This window comes from Mirounga angustirostris, unplaced genomic scaffold, assembly GCF_029215605.1.
Source record: "Mirounga angustirostris isolate CCGP_5_RB_7025 unplaced genomic scaffold, mMirAng1.0.hap1 SCAF_10, whole genome shotgun sequence".
NCBI lineage: Eukaryota > Metazoa > Chordata > Mammalia > Carnivora > Phocidae > Mirounga > Mirounga angustirostris.
In genome coordinates, this window is record NW_026991718.1 from 137,440,757 (window position 1) to 137,460,827 (window position 20,071).

The 20,071-nt window shown below is 62.4% G+C and overlaps 2 protein-coding genes across 8 annotated transcripts; both read left to right on the forward strand.

Moving 5' to 3' along the window:
- Positions 1-471: 471 nt before the first annotated feature.
- On the forward strand, positions 472-5,859 carry MRGBP (MRG domain binding protein). The gene is made up of 5 exons (XM_045883906.3): positions 472-1,052; positions 1,761-1,882; positions 3,822-3,903; positions 4,228-4,302; positions 4,740-5,859. Exons 1-5 carry the CDS (start codon positions 905-907, stop codon positions 4,919-4,921), a joined length of 609 nt encoding a protein of 202 aa, XP_045739862.1. The 5' UTR covers positions 472-904; the 3' UTR covers positions 4,922-5,859.
- Positions 5,860-11,757: 5,898 nt separating this feature from the next.
- Positions 11,758-20,065, forward strand: OGFR (opioid growth factor receptor). 7 transcript variants are annotated; one of them, XM_064573449.1, is made up of 8 exons: positions 11,842-11,981; positions 12,831-13,004; positions 14,639-14,707; positions 15,293-15,371; positions 16,214-16,292; positions 17,260-17,326; positions 17,852-18,000; positions 18,956-20,065. In XM_064573449.1, the coding sequence occupies exons 4-8, from the start codon at positions 15,323-15,325 to the stop codon at positions 19,911-19,913; spliced, it is 1,302 nt and encodes a 433-aa protein (XP_064429519.1). In that variant the 5' UTR covers positions 11,842-11,981; positions 12,831-13,004; positions 14,639-14,707; positions 15,293-15,322; the 3' UTR covers positions 19,914-20,065. The 7 variants fall into 7 exon arrangements, with proteins under 7 accessions (XP_064429517.1, XP_064429514.1, XP_064429515.1 ...); XM_064573447.1 differs by lacking the exon at positions 12,831-13,004 and having other exon boundaries at positions 11,758-12,050; positions 17,930-18,000; XM_064573444.1 differs by lacking the exon at positions 12,831-13,004 and having other exon boundaries at positions 11,759-12,050.
- Positions 20,066-20,071: the final 6 nt, after the last annotated feature.

Genomic DNA, 20,071 nt, shown 5'->3' on the forward strand with positions numbered 1-20,071 from the left:
CAGCCCCCTTGGCAGATCGGACTCTATCCCCCGGGCTGTCCCAGGGGCAGCGCTCCTCCCAAGGGGCAGCGCGCAGCCGTGTGGCACCAACAGTTCACTGGGAAGCCCGGGCGTGTGTCCGGGTCAGGCCCAGGCCCGCACCAGAGCGGCCCGCGGGCAGGCAGGGCGCCCGACCTTCAGCAGTACCCCCGAGGAACGCGCCGCTATGGATCCCACTGCACGGAGGAGGAAACGAAGGCCTAAAGACGCTCTGCGCCTTGCCCAGACCAAAGTCTACACCTGGCGGGAAGCGAAGAGCGCTCGCCGCCGCGGGTCCGGGGCCCCACCCCCCGGTGGGCGTGGCCTGAGGAGGGGCGGGGCGCGGGCCGCGGGGGGGCGGGGCCGGCGGCCCTGATTGGGTAATGCCTCGATTCCTCGTGGGACTTCCTCCAGGCGGCGGCCCCGCCTTGGCCCCGCCCCCGGTGGCCCGGGTCGGGGGTGTAACCTCCACGGAGGCCCGTGGTCACGGCGAGGTCGGGCCGGGCAGTGGAAGCCGCGGGGAGCCCAGGCCGGCAGGCGTGGTCAGGCGCCCGCTCTTCTTCCTAAGCGCCTCAGTCGGCGAAGTGCGGCTGCAGTCCCGCCCCGCAGAGCGCACAGCTCGGACGGGCCGCACCGGGAGCCGGCAGCCGGCGCCACCACCTCCCCGCCAGAGCGCTTCCGCAGTCCGCCGTGCCGACCGCGCTGCGCCGCGGAGCCCGGCCGCCAGGGGGCGCCGTGGGGCCCGCCCTCAGCTGCGCCTGCGCCGGCGCCGCGCACGAGCCGGAGCACACACCCGCCGAGCGCGCGCCCGCCCCGCAAGTGCGCCTGCGCGGAGGCCGTGGCCGCGCCCGCTCCCGCCGGGGGCTCGTCGCTGCGCGGCCGGGCCATGGGGGAAGCCGAGGTGGGCGGCGGCGGCGCGCCGGGCGACAAGGGGCCGGGTGAGGCGGCCACCAGCCCAGCCGAGGAGACGGTGGTGTGGAGCCCCGAGGTGGAGGTGTGCCTCTTCCACGCCATGCTGGGTCACAAGCCCGTCGGTGAGCGGAGCGCCGCGGAGGCCGCGGACCCGCGTGGGGGCGGGGCGGACCGGGCAACGGCTGGGGGCGCGGGGCGGGGCCTCCCACGCCCGCCCACCCACCTGCACGTCCTCCGCCCTCGGCGCCCGGCGACCCCTGCGCCCGCCCACCCCCTCCCCGCCGACCCTGGCCCCTCCTGCACCCCGCACCCTCCCTCTGTCCCCTCCTGTGCCCGCCCACCCCCTCCCCCCGCACCCCTCCTGTCCCCTCCCTCTGTCCCCTCCCGAGCCCACCACCCCCTCCCCGCCCACCCCCCTCCTGCACCCCTCCTGTACTCTCCCTCTGTCCCCTCCTGAGCCCACTCACCCCCTCCTGCACCCCTGCTGTACCCTTTTCTGTCCCCTCCTGAGCCCACCCCCCACCTCCGCCAACCCTGCCCCGTCCTGCACTACTGCTGTTCCCCTCCACTCTCTGTACCCTCCTGCATCCCTCCACTCCCTAATATCCTTCCTCTGTCCTCTCCTGAGCCCACCCCTCCCACCCCATCGCCAACCCCACACCTGCCTATACTCTTCCACTCCTGCTCCCTCCTATACCCTCTCTTTGCATCTCCTACACCCACCCTCCTGTCTCCATCTTTACCCTTCCTCTGCTGATCCTGCCTACCACCTCTCTCCTCTCCTCTTACTTGCTAGCCCAGCCCTCCTCACAAGCTCTTTTCTCCCACAGGTGTGAACCGACACTTCCACATGATCTGTATCCGGGACAAGTTCAGCCAGAACATTGGTCGGCAGGTCCCATCTAAGGTCATCTGGGACCATCTGAGCACTATGTACGACATGCAGGCACTGGTGAGCCAGATCCCACCCTCCCCCAGACACAGCTCCTCCATCTATTTGCCAGGCCCCGTCTTTAGGGGGCCCTCTGTCCTGTGCACATCCCAGGGGGCAGCAGGAATTCACAAGGGCGCTCCAAGTAGTTTCACTAAAAACCCAAACTCGGTGACAGTAGCTGGCTCCCCTCACAGAACCTCCTTCACACGGGGTGGTCAGTGACAGTCTCTCCAGGGAGATGACCGGGGAGCTGAGGCCCATGGGAGGAGGCGGAAGGCCCCAGAGTGCTCTAGGCAGGAAGGTGACGGGATCCGAGTCTGAGTCAGGTGAATCTGGTGGCTTCTCTGAGAACCAGGCATGCAGGGTCCCCGTCCTCACAGGACCCCCATCTAGTTTCATCCGAAGGCAGGCGACTTCACTAGGTGACCACAAAGGCCCAAAGGAACAGGGATGTTCCTCGGAACAGCAGGTGTCAGGGCCCTGTGGCAGCAGGAGCTGGTGGGTCAAGGAGCTGAGGGGCCAGGGCCCCAGAGTGGGTGGGGGTGGGGGTTAGAGGTGTGCAGAGGGGCAGGGGCTTGTGCCGGGCTGAGGAAGGCTCTGCCTTCCTGGCTGACTCAGGGCCACACCAGCCCTCCCAGCCGAGGCCTTCTTTATCCAGACCCAGTGCTGCCCTTGCTTCCTGTTGGCTCTGGGCAGGTCACTTGCATCTCCTTGTCATACCCTAGAGAGGGGATAAAGGTGAAAGCTTTGCTCTGGGGACTGACTGCGTGGCCCGCAGGAAGCGTCCTGGGAGCAGCGCAGCAAAGACCAGCTGCCACGCTGAAGGAGCTGCTCCCCACGGGGGCCTCACCCCCACACTTGTCTCATCATGGTGTCACCTGGTCCCCAGACTCCCCGGGCCCTGACTCTAGACCAGTGGGGGCCAGAAGCCAGACACAGACGTGAGGGTAGCAGGGTCCCTGTCCTGGGGGAGCCCCTGGTGCAACCTGGGAGACAGACACTGACACCTAGCACCAGGCCCACATGACCCTGGCGAGCTGCGGGGCCCCACTTGGGGATTTTCGTCCGGGACAGGCAGCTCTTCTCCCTTCTCCTCCCCAGCTTCTTTCCACCTATCCCTTGTTCAGAACTAGGCAAGACGTCAAGGCTGTCACCTCCTTAGACCCCCGTGCTTCTCTGGGGCTGCTGCTGGGGTCAGGCGGGACCCTGGCAGCACGAGACCGTGGACCCCACTGCTGGGGGACCCGCAGGCCCAGGAGCTGCGGGGTTTCTGAAGCTCCAGGAGATGTTGATGAGCTCGTTTGTCGGCTAGCAGCTCGTAACACAGCCCCCAGACTGCAGAGAGGAGCCGTGTCTGCTCAGTCACAGTCCAGACCCTTTCTGCCAGCAGCCCTTTCCCTTTCTCGGGGGGCCCTGTGTCTCCAGGGTCTCTGTCCCTTTTGGCCCGTGAGACAAGTGGAACTCCAGTAAGCGCTCGGTGCCCCTCACACCACTTGGCTTTACCTGGTTTCCCAGGCGGAGGCTTGCCTCTCCGGCACTGTCTGTGCCTGTGGGCTCCTGCCCACGAAGACGGGACCGACGGTGCCACGGCCTTTCCTCGGGCGGTCACTGCACTCTGAACACACGCTGGTGGGGAGGGAGCCAGGCCGGGGCAGCTGTGAGGTAGCCTGACCACTGCCTCCCGCCCTTGCCCCTGGGGCCGTGCCAGGAGGTGACCCCAGCTGGGGGCTGGCCCTGTAGCTTTGCCTCCTGTGGGTCTGTTAGGAAAGCCCAGCTCCTCATAGACCGAGAGCAGAAAGAACGTTTTTCGGCCGCTCGCGCCCACGTGCGCAGCTCTCTGAGACCATGTGCGCGTTTGTCAGGTGTTGCTAAATTGGCTCTTACACGTTTTTGGTGACTTGCTAAAATCACGTTTTTTTTTTCTTTCTATAACAAAAATCGCCGTTTTTGCCATCAGCACGAATCTGAGATTCTTCCATTCCCAAACCCAGAGAGGAACTTTGTCCTTCCGGAAGAAATCATCCACGAGGTCCGAGAAGGTAAGGCTCCAGCGGGTTGGGTCCAGTTGGGGAGTTACAAGGCAGGACGTGGGCCAGGGGCGGTGGTGTCAGGGTGAAGGTCATGAGCCTCAGGGAGGAGGTGAGGGTCGCTGGCGTGGAGAGTCTTGGCCCAGGTGGACTGGGGGGTCTGGGGGAGCCTCGGGGACTGGAGGGAACTTGTTCAAGAACAATCGGCTCTCTTTAAAAGCGGCCTGGCGGCAGCTGAGAACCACACACACAGCCATCCCCGGCCTGAGCCATCCGCAGCATTGGGCAGGGCCACGTCTCCCACCGTTTTGGTAAACGTCAGCTGTCGCCCCACAGGAAAAGTGGTCATTGAAGAGGAAATGAAGGAGGAAATGAAGGAAGATGTGGACCCCCACAACGGGGCAGACGATGGTGAGTGGGGGGCACCCCTGACCCTCCCCTGGGCCCTGCGTGCAGCCCCGCATCCCCAGCCTGGGTGTCCAGTTGGCTTGCGGCCACAGCTGCCCTGTCCACTCCTCCCCTCGCTTGGGCGGGAGCCTCACGTGGCGGCGTGGGCGGCCCACACCACGAACAAGCCCCAGGGTGGCCTCGGGTCCAGCACCAGTCAGGTGGGCAGAAAGCGCGCATTGTGGGCACAGGCCAGCTCCGCGAGGCAGGAACAGTGGGTGGACGGGCAGGGTCCTGCGGCCCAAGGCCACAGGGGGGCGCATCCTCAGCAGGACCCAGCTCTCTGCAGGCCCCACGGCAACCCCAGCTCAGAGTGGCCTGTGTGTAGGTGCATAAATTAGCGGGAAGACGAAATAAAATTCTGGATATTCTGTTTTCAGCCAAATGATTTTGTCTCCCAGTTTTTTCATCTTCAGGAAGCTTGGGGAAAGCAACAGAAAAGTCCAGCAAAGACAAGAACCCTTCGGACTTGGGGTCGAAGGAAGGGGCGGACAAGCGGAAGCGCAGCCGGGTCACCGACAAAGTCCTGACGGCAAACAGCAACCCCTCCAGCCCCAGCGCTGCCAAGCGGCGCCGAACGTAGTCGTGGCTCAGCCACGGCAGGGGGCCGGGGCGCCATTGTCACCCGGCTGGACGCCCGCCGCCTGCCCTCGGGCCCACTGCGACCACCTGGGGCTCCGGGGGCCTGCTCGGGTGCAGAGAGCTGGGAGTCAGGCGTCCGGGCCCCCCCACCACCACCACCCCACGCCCCCGGGTGAGCTCTAGCCATGCTGGCCGCCGGCCGGGCCACAGTCGGTGCTCCACAGAGCAGAGCGCGGGGCTCGGGCAGGACAGCTGGAGTGGCAGGCAGGGTGCCTGCTGTGTCCCTGAGGAACGCTGGTCTTGCTGGGCGACTCGGCTCTTCCCATCTGTCCGTGTGTCCGTCTGTCAGCCGCTCTTCCTAAACCGGCTGCCCCCTCGGGAGAAGGAGACTCAGGCCACCTGCCTCCCGGCGCCCACCCGAGAAACCGAGAACTGGATATTTTGCCTCATTCACTTGTACTGTAACGATGTATATAATTTGGTGGTATTTCACTATTTAATTTTTAAGAAGCCTATTTTACTAGTGTTTTATATGAAAAAAATATTGCAGAAGTTAAACTTGTGTTGTATTTTTCCTGAGATGCTTTGTGTTAGGTAGTGACTACTGAGACGCTTTCCGCTCGGTTTTTATATGCCGGAAACAGAGTTTGTAGGGCTATTTTTCTATCTCCCCGTAACTTGTAAACAGACCAAATGAGTGCGTGGAGGGAGGTGCGCGGCCGGGGCGACTGAGATGTTTTCCTTTGAGCGCCGACCATTAAAGCACAAAAGTAGCAGCCCGAGTCTTGTGATTTTGATACCAAAATAAGTTCCCTTTTCTAACAGTAGGAAGTGTTTATTTTCCGAGGCTTATAATGCAGCCTACACTCTCCCGACTTCTTAGTATTCACTCGATACGATGTATTTACCAACTAGAAACAGGACCAGAGTGGAAACTTTGTTGAGTGTGACGAGTCCTTCAAATACGGTAAACAAGGCAGAGCTGGGGCTGGTGGAGCTGGGACGCCCGGGGGCTCATCCTCAGACTCCGGACTGAGTCTGTTCTCCACAGAGGAGGGTCCAGCCCTCCCTCCTGGTCAGCCACCGCGTCCCAGGCTCTTCATCTGGACAAGTCACCTGGAAGCTGAATTCCCATCCACCCAGCTGAGCCTCTGCCACCATCTGGGAGCAGGAGGCCGGCCCATGGTGCCGCCCGCCAGGCGAGAGCAGGAACCTCGTGCACAGCGAGTGGCCCGGCCGGTCGGAGCCTGGCCTGCACCAAGCCCGCCGTCACTTGCGGGGCCTTGAACACGTTGCTGGCGCCCCTTCTCCCCAGCAGGGCCCAGCCCCCCAGCACAGAAAGAGCATCTTGTGTCCGGGCTGCCGAACCTGAGCACCACGGCTTCCTGTTTACAAGGCTGCCCTGTGCCGGAACCGGGAGCAGAAGCTTGGTGCAGGTCGACCACTGCTGGGGAGCTTGGGGGCCAGGCCTCCAGTACGGGCTTTACCTGAGCAGGAACCTGGTCAGCGCCCAGGATGGAGTCCAAGGCTGCCGCTTCCCCACACGGTCCTGCCAGGGGCGTTTCTTCCGAGTTCTGAGAGGCAGCGCCATGGGACCCGCTACTGTCCGAGCAGAGCAGACGCCACGCTCACCCCCAAATGCCCAGGTGGGACGGTCACTGCTCGCCACAGAGCAGGGAGCGGGCCCCGCATGTGTCCGAGGGGGAAGGGGGAGCAGATGTCTGCGTTACAGCGAGCTCAGTGCCCTGCAGCCCTCCCACGATGCCTGCTCTGGACCAGGTCCTGCGGCTGAGATTGTGATGCCCACGAGAAGCCCGGTCCCTTGAGGGAGCTGCAGGGAAATGGGGCAAACAGTTCTACAGTCGCAAATGGTGCCAACAAAGATGGGGGGTAAACCCCCATCTGAAACCGTATCTTCAAGGCCCTCAGAACATGCGGGAAAAGCCTAGTGCCACGTTTGGTGAGTTAACATCTGCACGCCTAAGAGAGGTGGGAGGAGGGGTGCCTGGGTGGCTCAGTCGTTAAGCGTCATGATCCCAGGGTCCTGGGATCGAGCCCCGCATCGGGCTCTCTGCTCTGCTGGGAGCCTGCTTCTCCCTCTCCCACTCCCCCTGCTTGCGTTCCCTCTCTCGCTGTGTCTCTCTCTGTCAAATAAATAAATAAAATCTTTAAAAAAAAAAAAAAAAGAGGTGGGAGGAGGGGCGTGCCGGGCGAGCCCCTCAGGGCAGAAGAGCAGGTGCTTCACTGCCCCCCCCCCGGCCTCAGGCATCTTTTTGGGGCCCAGTCCCCATACCGCTGTGCCTGTGGGGGCGACAGTCCTCAGCAGGGGTGAGGCCAGCCCAAGCGTCCCAGGCCTGGCCGGCATGGGTGTCCGAGGCCCTGCCCAGCTCTCACCATCCAGGCTTTCCTGCCCTGCAGCCAGTTCAGGTCAAATTCATAGGCGTCTGGGGCACTGAACCTCTCCCGGCCTCGGGGTCCTGTCTGTGACGAGGGGTCTCACGTGCCCCCCTCACATACTAAGTAGGAGATGTCTGAAAGAAGCTGGGAGCTGGGATGAGGGGGCTGCAGAACAAAGGGAAACCACAGTCAGTCGTTCCAAGCACCACTGCCCTTAGCCCAGGAACCTCCACAGAGGCTCTGTGTGCGGGAAGCCTGGGACCTAGCACCCTCCCTGCAAGGGGGTGGGGGGCGGGGGGCGGGGGGGGCAGGTGGGTGTGGTCTCAGCGCACCCTGCTCTGGCCCAGCCCAGGTTCCCCCAAGGTTGATGCAGGAGGAGAGTGGGCTCCCAAGTACATACATACTGAGCAGCAGTGGGGTGCAGCCGGGCTCCCTCGGGGCTGGTTGGGTGGGGCTGGGGCTTTGGCCGAATAACATGGCTGCAACTGGTTTTGCATGAGGAAAATGTTAAGGCAGGTCTAACCTGAGCCCTGAGCCCGAATCTGCTGAACTCCTGCAAGACCCCTCAGCGGGAGCAAGGCCGCCCTCGAGCACAACACCTTCTGCTAGCGCACAGAGGAGGGCATGGCGTCCTGGGCAGCGCTGGGGACAGGCGTTCCTCTCAGGCCCCTTGCCCACCCCTTGGCCCAGCCTGGGCAGCAAGCTGTCCAGAGATCTGAGCCTACCACGGGCATCCCCAGGCTGTGGAGGGGAGCAAACTGTCTTCAGCACAAGACGGGCTCCAGCTTCTTCCTGCAGCAGAATCTAGGCTCCCGGATTAACACGCCCTGAGATGAGCCCCGTGCAAACAGTACACAAAGCAACTAAAGATGCAATTGGGTGTGACTTACTTGTAAAGTAGAAGTGGGGCAATGTCTTAAGAGCAACTGTTTAGGGAAAGTCTGTAGTCTTGGCCCCGGTCGGGGGCGGCTCAGTGCTGCTCTGAGCATGGGCTGGGACCACGAAGCAAGATGCCACAGCACAGCATGCTTGTCTGTCTGCCGGGGCAGAAGAGAGGCACAGCCTCCCTCTCAGAGCAGCCAAACCCTGCACGGCCCCCCCCAACACACGGACCCCTCCACCAGAGGCCCTTGGGGTCATCTACTTGGAAGTCGTAGCCAGGGTCTCCAGGGCCAGCTGTAAGTCCGATAACCAGAAGGCCAGGCCTGTGTCAGCAATCTGCGTTGGGCTGGCCTCGCCAGATGTGCCTGGGCTGCCTGCTCCCCCGAAACCTGCCCTGGCCATTGGCGGCCGACCATTTGCAGAAATGCCCAGATGGGGGCGCCTGGGTGGCTCAGTCGGTTAAGCGTTGGGACTCTTGGTTTTGGCTCAGATGGTGACCTCAGGGTCCTGAGATAATAGGGCCTATGCTCAGTGTGGAGTCCGCTTGGGTCTCTCTCTCCCTCTCCCTCTGCCTCTCACCACCCCCCCCCGCCCCCCACCGCACTCTCTCTCTCTCTCTCTAAAATAAATAAATCTAAAAAGAAAGGGACAACTGGATGGCTCAGTTGGTTAAGCGTCTGCCTTTAGCTCAGGTCATGATCCCAGGGTCCTGGACCTGAGCCCCACATCAGGCTCCCTGCTCAGTGGGAAGCCTCTTTCTCCCTCTCACTCTGCCTCTCCCCCTGCTTGTGCGCTTGCTCTCTCTTTCTCTCTCTGACAAGTAAATAAATAAAATCTTTTAAAAAAATAAGAAAAAAAGAAAGAAAGAAGAAAGAAAAGAAAGAAAGAAAGAAAAAAAGGAAAGAAAGAAAGAAAGAAAGAAAGAAAGAAAGAAAGAAAGAAAGAAAGAAAGAAAGAAAGAAAAGAAACAGACCCAGATGTCCATACCTTTGGGGTGTCCCCATCATCCTTTTAGAAAGTGAGGTAGTGGGGCGCCTGGGTGGCTCAGTCGTTAAGTGTCTGCCTTCGGCTCAGGTCAGGATCCCAGGGTCCTGGGATCGAGCCCCACATCAGGCTCCCTGCTCGGCGGGAAACCTGCTTCTCCCTCTCCCACTCCCCCTGCTTGTGTTCCCTCTCTCGCTGTGTCTCTCTCTGTCAAATAAATAAAATCTTAAAAAAAAAAACAGAAAAAAAGAAAGTGAGGTAGTGTTTTCACAGGTTCCAGCCAGGTGAGAGTGCACCCAGAGAATTAATGAAGATCGACAAGCCAGCAAGGAGTCGGGACCTGCACCAAGAAAGGCCTGCAGCTGTGCCCACAGCCAACATTGGAAACTTCTGGTGAGCTCTCTCAGCTATCCCTGGCTGCACAGGCAGCCTGGGGCCTGTTAGCTGGCTTGCAGGGCTGGGACAGGTCAGCGTCCCTGGGGGGCTGGCGGGGCTTGACCCCAGGAGTCATCCTCATGGCCAGATCCATCTAAAAGCCAGACTCCAGTTTTAGCTAAGCTTTTTGAAACAATGAAGTGGTGTAGTAGTTAGTTACAGAAGACAGATGTTACCTGGGGTGGCCACCCCCAACTTTCATTTCAAGGGGTGGGTCACTAACTTTGCTGGAGCTCCTGTGACCACCAGCAGATGTCAAGGCAGGGATTAAGTAAGGGACCCGCGGTCTCTGGGAAGTTTGCAGCTGAAAGTGAGTTTTCAGCTGTGTGAAATGTGCCCATGTTGTAGAGTTCATCCACCAGCAGCCGCCCCTTCGAGGGTTCACAGGTTCACACCTGTGAACACACTACCTCACTTTCTAAAAGGATGATGGGGATGCCCCAAAGGTATGGATATCTGGGTTTCTTTCTTTCTTTCTTTCTTTTTTTTTAAGATTTTATTTATTTATTTGACAGAGAGAGACACAGCGACAGAGGGAACACCAGCAGGGGGAGTGGGAGAGGGAGAAGCAGGCTTCCCGCGGAGCAGGGAGCCCGATGCGGGGCTCGATCCCAGGACCCTGGGATCATGACCTGAACTGAAGGCAGACACTTAACGACTGAGCCACCCAGGCGCCCCATCTTTCTTTCTTTCTTTCTTTCTTTCTTTCTTTCTTTCTTTCTTTCTTTCTTTCTTTCTTTCTTTCTTTCTTTCTCTCTCTCTCTCTCTCTTCTTTCTTTCATTTTTTTTTAAAGATTTTATTTCTTTACTTGTCAGAGAGAGAAAGAGAGAGCAAGAGCACAAGCAGGGGGAGAGGCAGAGTGAGAGGGAGAAGGAGGCTTCCCACTGAGCAGGGAGCCTGATGTGAGGCTCAGGTCCAGGACCCTGGGATCATGACCTGAGCTAAAGGCAGACGCTTAACCAACTGAGCCCTTCGAGAGGCCCCTGAGGGGGTGCTTAACTGGGGTCACCTGTGTTGAATGGCCTTAGGGTGACCCCCAGGCATTCCTGCGTCCTGGTGTTTGGCCCTGTGTGCACCTCCCTGGAAGGCAGGCAGCACGTGTGCTTTCTTCCCACTGAGAGAATGTGGTCACGGGGACAGAGTGCAGGCCCACCATGACGGTACATTGTAGGCCTCTCAGCACACTGGAAGGAGACTCTGGCCTTCAAGAAGCAAAGCGCCCAGTTGTGAACTGACTGGAGGGACACAGGGCTCTCCATCCTACTCCCCCAAGAATGATTTCTGCCTCTAGTCTGGGGGATCATGGAAGCAAACCGCCTTCCAAAGGAGCCTCTGATGAGACCACAGCCCCAGCCTACACCTGGAGGGAATATCCTGGGGGCACCTTCTGGGTAGGAAAACTTTCAGGGAGTATCCTCCTGGGGGTCATCCTTATGGAGGGACATCCTCCAGGAACTTCCTCTAGGAGAGACATTCCTCTGGGGAGACTTCCTCTAGGAGGACACTCTCTGGGAAAAGGGATACTCTGGAGGAGGGATCCTTCCAGGAAGTAGGCATCCTCCTGGGAGAGAATCTTCCAGGGGAGGCTTCCTCTTGGGGAATATTGTCCTGGGGGGCATTCTGGGGAGTGATTCTCTGGGATGAGCATCCTCCAGGGACATCCCCTGCAGGGGGACCCTCTAGACTGGGTATACTCCAGAGGGCATCCTGGGGAGGGCATCTTCCAGCGAGGGCCATTCTCAGAGAGGAGGACTTTGGGGGAAATTCTCTAGGGGGTGTCCAGGGGTGGATACTGCAGGGGCCGGGGGATATTCTGGGAGGGATTCTCCTGGGGGAAGACATTCTCTATGAACAACCTCAGGGAGACATCCTTCAAGGGGGACATTCTCCCAGGGGGAAGGGATATTGGGGGGGGATCCTGGGGGGAAATCCCGGGTGGGGCATCCTCCCGGGAGAAAGCGCCGCGGGGAGGGGGCATCCTGGGAGGAATCTCAGCGGGGAAGCGGGCGGGCGTCCTCCGGAGGGACATTGGCGGGGAAGGGATGTTCTCGGAGCGGGAACATCCTCCGGGCAGGCGGTGGCGGCGGCCCCGCCCCGGCCCGCCCCCCCCGGCCCCGGCCCGCCCCTGCGCTTCCTCCCTCGCTCACTTTCGCTTCCGCCGGAGCGCGGGTCCGGCCGCCGCCCGAGCATGGACGACCCGGACTGCGACTCGACCTGGGAGGAGGACGAGGAGGAGGACGGCGAGGGCCCGAGCGCTGGGGGCGGCGGGGATGGCGAGGCCGGCGCCCCGGGGGACGCGGACGCGGAGGACGAGGACGACGACGAGGAGGACGCGCGGGCGGCGCGGCCCGGAGCGCTCCAGGTGCAGCCCCGACGCGCGCTGGGGTCCCAGCGCCCCCGGGCAGGCCTGCCCGGCCGCCGCGAGGTGGGGGTGAGGCCCTGCTCCGGGGAGGCCGTCCCCCGCGGAGACCGGGCCTGGGGCTTGGCCCTTTCTCCAGGTGTTGCCCTCTCCCCCGCCCACAGCCTCCTCGTGCCCCCCTTAAGACCCCCGGACACCCTGAGATCGGGCCGGACCTGCGCCTCCCAGCTCTGGCCCAGCCAGGGGACCTTGCAGGGAGATCCAGGGCCACCCTCGGATCCGTGTCCCCAGAACCGAATTGTGTGCTGACACTTCCTCAAGGGGATGCCCTGGACACATTCTTGACGCCCCTCTCTGTCACCTCCCACCTCCAGGCCCTTGGCTTGGTCCTCTGAATAGATCCCAGGCCTCTGTGCCGGGCCCTCCACTGCTTCTGCGGGCCCTCTGTCTCTTGGTGCTCTCTGCTTCTGCCCCACCTGCTCCCCACCAGCCCGCCCCACCCCCACCTTTGCTCTCGGGGTGCAGCACCCACCCACTGGGTCCTCCTGCCTTCTTGGAGGTGGCCTTGGAGGCTACATTTGGTGACTTGCCTGAGCCAGGCCTGCACCTGGAGCGCGCTGGGTTACCGGTGGTTACCACCAGCACCTTGCAGTTACGGTGCTGGTTATTCGTCATTACGAGCTGTCACTTTCGTTACTGCTGATTACTTGTGACCAGCAGTTACTTTTGTCACCACTGGTTACTTGTCATTACCATGGTTACTTTTGTTGCCACTGGTGACTCCTTCTTACTATCAGTTACTTTTGTTGCCACTGATTTTCTCCGGTTACCACCGGTTACTTTTGTTACTAGTGCTACTCTTCCTTACCCGGGCTACAGTTCACCGGGCAGCACATCCTGCCCCGTGCAAGGACGGCGGTTCCAGCTGTGGTCTCAGGCGTCACGGGGGGCATGGCGTGATAGCTGTCGCTTGTGGAGGGTGGTGGATTCGCATCGTGTCTGAGTTCCAGCCTGCAGGGTCTCCAGGTTGGATTCTCCCCCTGACACATGAGAGTTCTGGTTTTGGGGGTTAATCTCTGTGTTGGGGAGTGGTCAGTGAGAGGGACCCCGAGGGGCTCCTGGACCTGCCAGGAAAGCCAGAAGCCTGAGCACATCTGTGGTGTTTTGGGCAGGCCTGCGGTTCTTGAGGAAGCAGGCTGGGCCGTGGTCAGGGTCACGGGGCTGGAGTCAGAGGGCAGGAATCTGGCTCTTTTCCTGTGGCAGATGCCCACTTGGATGGAGTAAGGGGACACTGTCCTTGCCATAGCTTCACGGGCGCCACTCCTAAAGCAGTGCTCTGGCACCTCGGCCGCCCCGTGAGATGCCCACAGTCCTCTGCCGTCTGCAGCTTCTGTCCCTCCACAAGTCCTAATCCTACCCCCCCAACCCCACCCCCCGCACTCCCCAGCTGCCCCACACTGAGCCCCAGCCCGGCGGTTTGGTGCTTTGCCCCGGGTTATGTTGTCTGTGCACCTGCGGGGCTGGCCTCCTGCACTGACCTGGGGAGGAGCCTGGCTGGCCCCAGGGAAGAGGAGAAAAGGAAACTAGTGGTGGGTGGGGCCAGCTTCTGCTGAGTTTTGGTTTCTCTGCTCGCCCTTGGCTGGTAGGCAAGAACTTCACCAGCTTGCCCGGGCCTATAAATCGGGCAGAGAGGCACCACCCCAATCCTCGCCAGAGCTCAGAACTATTTGGAGCCTCTTGGGGAGTGGGGATGGGGTCAGAGCCAAGGGACACAGTGGTAGGCCTGGCCTCCTGACTCCCCTTCCAGTGCTCTTTTGCTCTTTCCAGGATCCTAGGACCCAGACATTTCCCTGGCTTGAGCTGTCCCCTCTTGTCATGCCCAGCAGCGTTATCTGCCTCCCCAGCTTCTGTGGGACCTCAAGCCAGGTTCAGCCTCGCTCATGCCTCCCACCCTATAACAGGATGGGTCAGGCTGCGTTTACCTAGCATTCTGGTTGCCAGTTACCTTCCATCCTTCCCAGGACCCCGGGGTGCTTGGCCTGCAGAGATAGGAACTGCAGGTGTTGAGGGGGCAGCGAGGAGCTTCTGCATCTTGCTGAGAAGGCTCCCCCATAGGACAGGAGGCCAGGAGACACACGGTCTGGTCCAGGAACGTTGGGGTTGGGTAGAGACAGGACTGGCTCCCTGGGTCATTCATCTTTGTCAGACAGGTGTTTGGGGCTCCTCCCGGGGCTGTAGGCTGTGAGGCCGCTGCCTTTGGGGACACAAGCCTGGTGACAGGCTTAGAGCACAGTGCAAAGAGGGAGCAGTGGGGTGGGTCCCCGGGGGGGGATGGGTCCCTGGGGGGGTGGGGAATCCTACAGCTGGCATCCAAGTGAAGGTAACCAGCGAATACCGGAGTAGGAAGTGAAGTTAGAGCTGGAGGGGAGGGTGCTTCACCCCAAGAGTGTGCTGGTCAGCCTGGGCGTCCTGAGAGCTGGGGCGGGCAGCAGGGGCCAAGCAGGGGGCAGGCCTCGCTCCCATCCCCCTGTCCCCTCTGGTTTTGCTGATAGCTGACCCAGGCCCTTGCTGCCCTTACTGTGATGGGGGCTCACTAGGGGTGGGTCCTGCTTACTGCTGGGTCTCCCCTGGGGGTCTCACCCCCTCTCCTCTCTTCCCAGGCCAGGCTGCTGGGGTCCCGAAACTGGCGAGCCGTGCGGGACACCCGCAGATACCGGCACCACTACCCGGTAGGTGGCAGCTGCCCGTGGCGCCCTCCCACCTCGGCAGCCCGCCCGGCTCAGAGTCCTTCCACCCTCCGCCCGGAGAAGGCCGTCAGCCCCTCTCCTCAGACCAGGTCCCATGTCCCGCCTGGGACGGCTGCTGCTTGCCCTCCTCACAGGGTGACAGGCACGGCGGGGTGAGCCTCAGTGCCCTGGCCTTTAAAACACGGGACCGGCCCCAGCTAGTAGGCACAGCCACATGAGGACCCGCACGCTGGGGCCCGTGCTGGGGGCACTCCTGTCGCCCTCATCCCTGCCCTCTGCACCCTGAGTTTCAGGCAACCCCTGGGCTGCCTCGGGGGGGACAGATGACGGGGACCTGGCCCACGCTGGTGAGGAGGGGAAGGTGGTGGTCGGAGGGGCTGCTGTCCTCACCGCGGGGTGAGGGGCCCAGGCCGGGTACGTGGGGTCCTCGCCAGCCCTCAGCATGTCAGAGGTTTGTGGGCCCCAGAGCAGACGCCGCCTCCCCCAGGAACGTTCTAGTGTGAGGGGCCCTTGGAGGCAGCCTGTTTCTGGAGATGTTCTGACGGGTACCTTTCTCTGGCTCTTCAGGATTTGATAGAACAAGCTGGCAATGGTGACATGCCAAACCTGAGTTTCTACAGAAACGAGATCCGCTTCCTGCCCAATGGTGCGCGCTTGCTGGGCTGCCTGTGGTTCTGTCCCGGGGCGGGGGTGGGTCCCATGCCGGCGGTCTCCCCTCCACCTGGCTGCTCCTATTCGCGGGGACCCGGCCGTGGCGCCGAGGTCTTCGGCTAGCCCCCACGGCGCCCCCTGGAGGCCGCTGAGGGGACGCCCGGGCCCCAACGCGCAGCTTGTTTTCTGTGAAGGACCAGGCAGTGAATATGGGGGCTTCGTACACGCCTCAGCTCTGCCGCCTTAGTGGGAAAGCCGCATACTTAAGCTAACAAGAATCATGGTTACGTTTTCAAATGGTTGGAAAAAACTTAGGGTGGAATGATAGTCTGTGCTGTGAAAATTATATGAAATTCAAGCATCAGTGCCCGTAAGGGAGATTCTGCGGGACCCACCCGTTGGTGCAGGACCCACTGCACACACACCGTCTCACTGTCTGGCCCTTTGCAGAAACAGCAGCTGCCCTACCGGAGGCCAGGCTATGGGTGGGGTTCTGCTGGAGGCTCTGTTTGAGGTCAGGTTCCAGCCAACAGGCTGTGGTTTGGAGGGGAGAGTGAGGCCACCTTTCTGCGAAGAACCCCCATGTCCTTCTCCCAAGGGGCCTCCTGGGCCCTCCCGCCCAGCAAGCCCAGTGTGGTCTTCTCACCCGGGTCTGCCCTCAGTCCGCAATGGAGGTCCCGTGTCCAGACTGCAAAGAAATCAAGGGCTTTGCTTGGGGGTTATGGTCACATGAGACCTATACAAGCTTCCAAGTCCCCAAGGTCCTCAAGAAAGGAGGGGGGGGAGGGGGCCGGCTTCCAGCAGCTCCTCACTGACTTGTCCCCGTGGGGCCCCCAGGCTGTTTCATTGAAGACATTCTTCAGAACTGGAGGGAGGACTATGACCTCCTGGAAGAGAATCACTCCTACATCCAGTGGTGAGTGGGTGGGGCCAGAGGGGCGGGGCTTACAGAGCAGGTGCGCTCCCCCTTTCCAGATGCTGGCTTTGCGCTCTGGCCCGTTCTCTCCCCCGCCAGGGGGGGCCGTTCAGGCACCTCGGCAGTCCTGCAGTCTGTGGGTCCGGCAGCGGTACAGAGCCTCTGAGGTTGGGAGCTGAATGCAGACGTGGAGGACAGGAAGAGCAGGCTGGCTTCCCCGGGTGGGTCCCCAGTGCCAAGAGGCCGTGTGGCCCTGCAGAGCCCCTGGGGCGCTCAGGGTGGCAGGGTTCTAACAGTGGCCTGAGGTGATCCTTGCCAGCAGGGCTGCCTTGGGGACCCTTGCCACTGCCCCCCAAATAACGGAGTGCATTTGAAGATGGCATCTTGGAGGCCTCTCCTGGGCACAGAGCATCATGGAGAACAGCTCTGCAGCATTAATAACAAGACAAAAAGAACATAAGAATAAAAAGGAGGGGGCGCCTGGGTGGCTCAGTCAGTTGAGCGTCCCACTTCTGGTTTTGGCTCAGGTCATGATCTCAGGGTCATGAGATCAAGCCCCACTTTGGGCTCTGTGCTCAGCAGGGAGTCTGCTTGAGCATTCCCTCTCTCTCCTTCTGCCCCTTCCCCTGCATGCTCCCACTCTCCTCTCTCTCTAAAAATAAATAAATCTTTAAAAAAAAAAAAAAACGAAAAAAGAGGAGAGCCTGGAATGCCCTGCTGAGCGTGCACGCTGAGCCTCCCGTGGCCACGTGTGCCCCTCCCCTGTGCCCTGGTCCAGAACAGCCTCACTGCGACTTCCCTGCCCTCAGCCCCTGGCTTTGACTCGTGAGAGCCCAGAACACAGGTTCATCCGGCCAGGCTCTCCTAGAGTTGAGCTTTGAACCCCAAGAGGCTGGTGAGCACGTGCCCCGTGGTGGGGAGCCCACGTTTGCCGCTGATGGGACCCGTGCCCTGTCCTTTCTCACAGGCTCTTCCCGCTGCGCGAACCTGGAGTGAACTGGCACGCCAAGCCCCTCACGCTCCAGGAGATTGAGGTGAGCTATACAGGCTGGGAAGCCTCTTCCATCCAGACGGGTCATTGCCTCTGCCCCCTGGTGCTCCCCACAGGCTTTTAGAGAAATCTGATTTTCTTCAGCAGTTTGCGTCAAGTCGGGGAGCCCAGGGCCAGGGCTGTGAGCAGAGTCATGGTGATGGGGGTTTCGTCACACCTGGTTTGGGCTAGAACAGGACACTTGGAGGGATGGGAGGGTCTGGGGAGCCGAGGAAACTGTGTGTTTCCTGCCATATGCTCAGCCCTGGGAGCCCCCCCCCCCAAGCTGTCTCCGGGGGCTGGCAGAATTCCTCTGGGGGCTAAAGCAGATGCCTCAGTCCCCAGTGAGACCTCGTAGCAGCTAGAAGAAGAGTTACATTATGAATTCTCTGGGTTCTTGCATTCTATGACTTCACCCCAAAAGTCTAAGTCCAGGCCTCTAGATGAACCGGGGCCTGAGGGAGGTGTCAGCTAGGCCGATGCACCCGTGATGGGTGAGCCCCCACTGGCCTCGTGGGGTGTGTTCCAGGCATTTAAAAGCTCCGAGGAAGTCAGGGAACGGTTTGTCCAGGCCTACGAGCTCATGCTGGGGTTCTACGGGATCCAGCTGGAGGACCGAGACACTGGGCAGGTGTGCCGAGCACACAACTACCAGAAGCGCTTCCAGAACCTCAACTGGTAAGGACCCTCGCCCCACCCCAGCTGAGGGGGATGGGGCTGTGCCAGGTTCCAGACAGGTGTGGGGGAGCACTTCGGAGAAGGATTCCAGGGGCATTTGGGCAAGTGACTCAGGTTCTAAGCACCCTCCTCGTTTGCAGGGTGGAGGTGGTCCCAGCTGCTCGGGGTGTGAGAACCTAGGGAAATGCACCCCAGTCAGTTTCATTAGCGATGCCCCACCGCGCACATGGGTGTGGGTCAGGTTGCCCACAGCTCCAACGGCCTTGCAGGCCCAGGGCCTCACCCCTGCTGAGAAGCACTGGGTGGGGAGTTAGTGCATGGGGTGAATCTGCTGATGACACGCTCACCCCCGCACGTGGGTAACAGGCCCCTGGGCGAGGCCCCATGCTCTCGAGGGGCCCCCTCCGGCTCTCCCCCAGCGGTGCAGGGGCTGGGGGTGGGGGTTCCACGGGTCTTTTAGAAGCCCCCACCCGCACCCTCCGGGCCCACAGGCCATTTTCTCTGGGGCCCGGGTGAGGGGGTGGGGCGGAGACGCGGGGCGGCCAGCCGGGAGGAGGAGGCGGAGGGAGGCGGAGGAGGGGGAGGGAGGTGGAGGCGGAGGGAGGGGGAGGGAGGTGGAGGCGGAGGGAGGGGGAGGGAGGCGGAGGGAGGAGGGGGCGGAGGAGGGAGGTGGAGGCGGAGGAGGGGGAGGGAGGTGGAGGCGGAGGAGGGGGAGGAGGCGGAGGGGGGCGGAGGAGGCGGAGGGAGGTTGGAGGGGGGCGGAGGGAGGCGGAGGGAGGTTGGAGGGAGGAGGGGGCGGAGGGAGGAGGGGGCGGAGGGAGGCGGAGGGAGGAGGGGAGGGAGGAGGGGGCGGAGGGAGGAGGGGGGAGGAGGGGAGGGAGGAGGGGGCGGAGGGGGCGGAGGGAGGAGGGGCGTCCCGGCCACCGCCCTCCGCTCCCCGCCCCCGCCCCTCCAGGCACAGCCACAACAACCTCCGCCTCACGCGCATCCTCAAGTCCCTGGGCGAGCTGGGCCTGGAGCGCTACCAGGCGCCGCTGGCGCGCTTCTTCCTGGAGGAGACGCTGGTGCGCCGGGAGCTGCCGGCCGTGCGGCAGAGCGCGCTGGACTACTTCGTGTTCACCGTGCGCTGCCCGCGCCAGCGCCGCCAGCTGCTGCGCTTCGCCTGGGAGCACTTCCGGCCGCGGCGCCAGTTCGTCTGGGGGCCGCACGACAAGCTGCGCCGCCGGCGCCCGCCCCTGCCCGCCGGCGCCGGGAGCCCCGGGGACCCCCTCCGCCGGGCCGGCGCCTCGGGACAGAGCTGCGGGCCGGGGCGGGCGGACGGCGCGGACGGCGCGGACGGCGGGGCTGCGGGCCCCCCGCCGCCGCAGGGCGCCCTGGCGGGGGACCGGGAGGGGGAGGCGGGGGGCCGCGGAGAGGAGGGCCCGGAGCCCCCGAGCCCCAAGGAGAGCAAGAAGAGGAAGCTGGAGGCCAACCGGCGGGAGCAGGCCCCAGGGGAGCCGGGCGCCCAGAGCGCCTCGGACGTGGAGAAGATTGCTCTGAACCTGGAGGGCTGCGCCCTCAGCCACGGCAGCCTCGGCCGGGGGTCCCAGGAATTGGGCATCCGGGCCCCGGGGGAGGCCGAGCAGCCCTGCCCCCAGCCCCCAGGGGCCAAGGTGGCCGAAGAGGTGAGGAAGAGAAGGAAGGTGGACCAGGGCCCCTGGGACGGTGCCTCGGTGGGTGGCACTGGTGGAGACGGTGGGACCAAGAAGCCAGCCCCCGCCCGGCACCCTGCCGCGCCGGGCTGCCCTGAGGCCAGAGAGGGCGAGAATGGGGTGGAGGAGGCGGGAGGCTGGGCAGGGCTGGAGCAGGCTGCCCCCGGGGGCTCAGCCGCGGCAGCACCACGGGTAGACGAGGAGGCCGAGGCAGGGCCTTAGGCTAAACCCAGAGAGCCTTCAGGGAAGCCGCAGGTCTGGGGAGCCCCGTTGCCGGCTGTGGTCAGCTCCGTGCGGTACGGCCCCTCCCTGGTGGCCGCCGCCGCTGCCGGAAGCCAGGAACTTCGAATCCTTACCTCGAACTCACGCCCCAGCGCCTC

Excerpts from the sequence above, each read along its gene's own strand:
- MRGBP (XM_045883906.3), top strand. The coding sequence starts at position 905 with ATGGGGGAAGCCGAGGTGGGCGGCGGCGGCGCGCCGGGCGACAAGGGG. Across the intron at positions 3,904-4,227 it reads CATCCACGAGGTCCGAGAAG|GAAAAGTGGTCATTGAAGAG; the intron begins GTAAGGCTCCAG and ends GTCGCCCCACAG. Across the intron at positions 4,303-4,739 it reads CCACAACGGGGCAGACGATG|TTTTTTCATCTTCAGGAAGC; the intron begins GTGAGTGGGGGG and ends TTTGTCTCCCAG.
- OGFR (XM_064573444.1), top strand. The coding sequence starts at position 11,808 with ATGGACGACCCGGACTGCGACTCGACCTGGGAGGAGGACGAGGAGGAG. Across the intron at positions 12,051-14,638 it reads CCGGCCGCCGCGAGGTGGGG|GCCAGGCTGCTGGGGTCCCG; the intron begins GTGAGGCCCTGC and ends CTCTCTTCCCAG. Across the intron at positions 16,293-17,259 it reads AATCACTCCTACATCCAGTG|GCTCTTCCCGCTGCGCGAAC; the intron begins GTGAGTGGGTGG and ends CCTTTCTCACAG.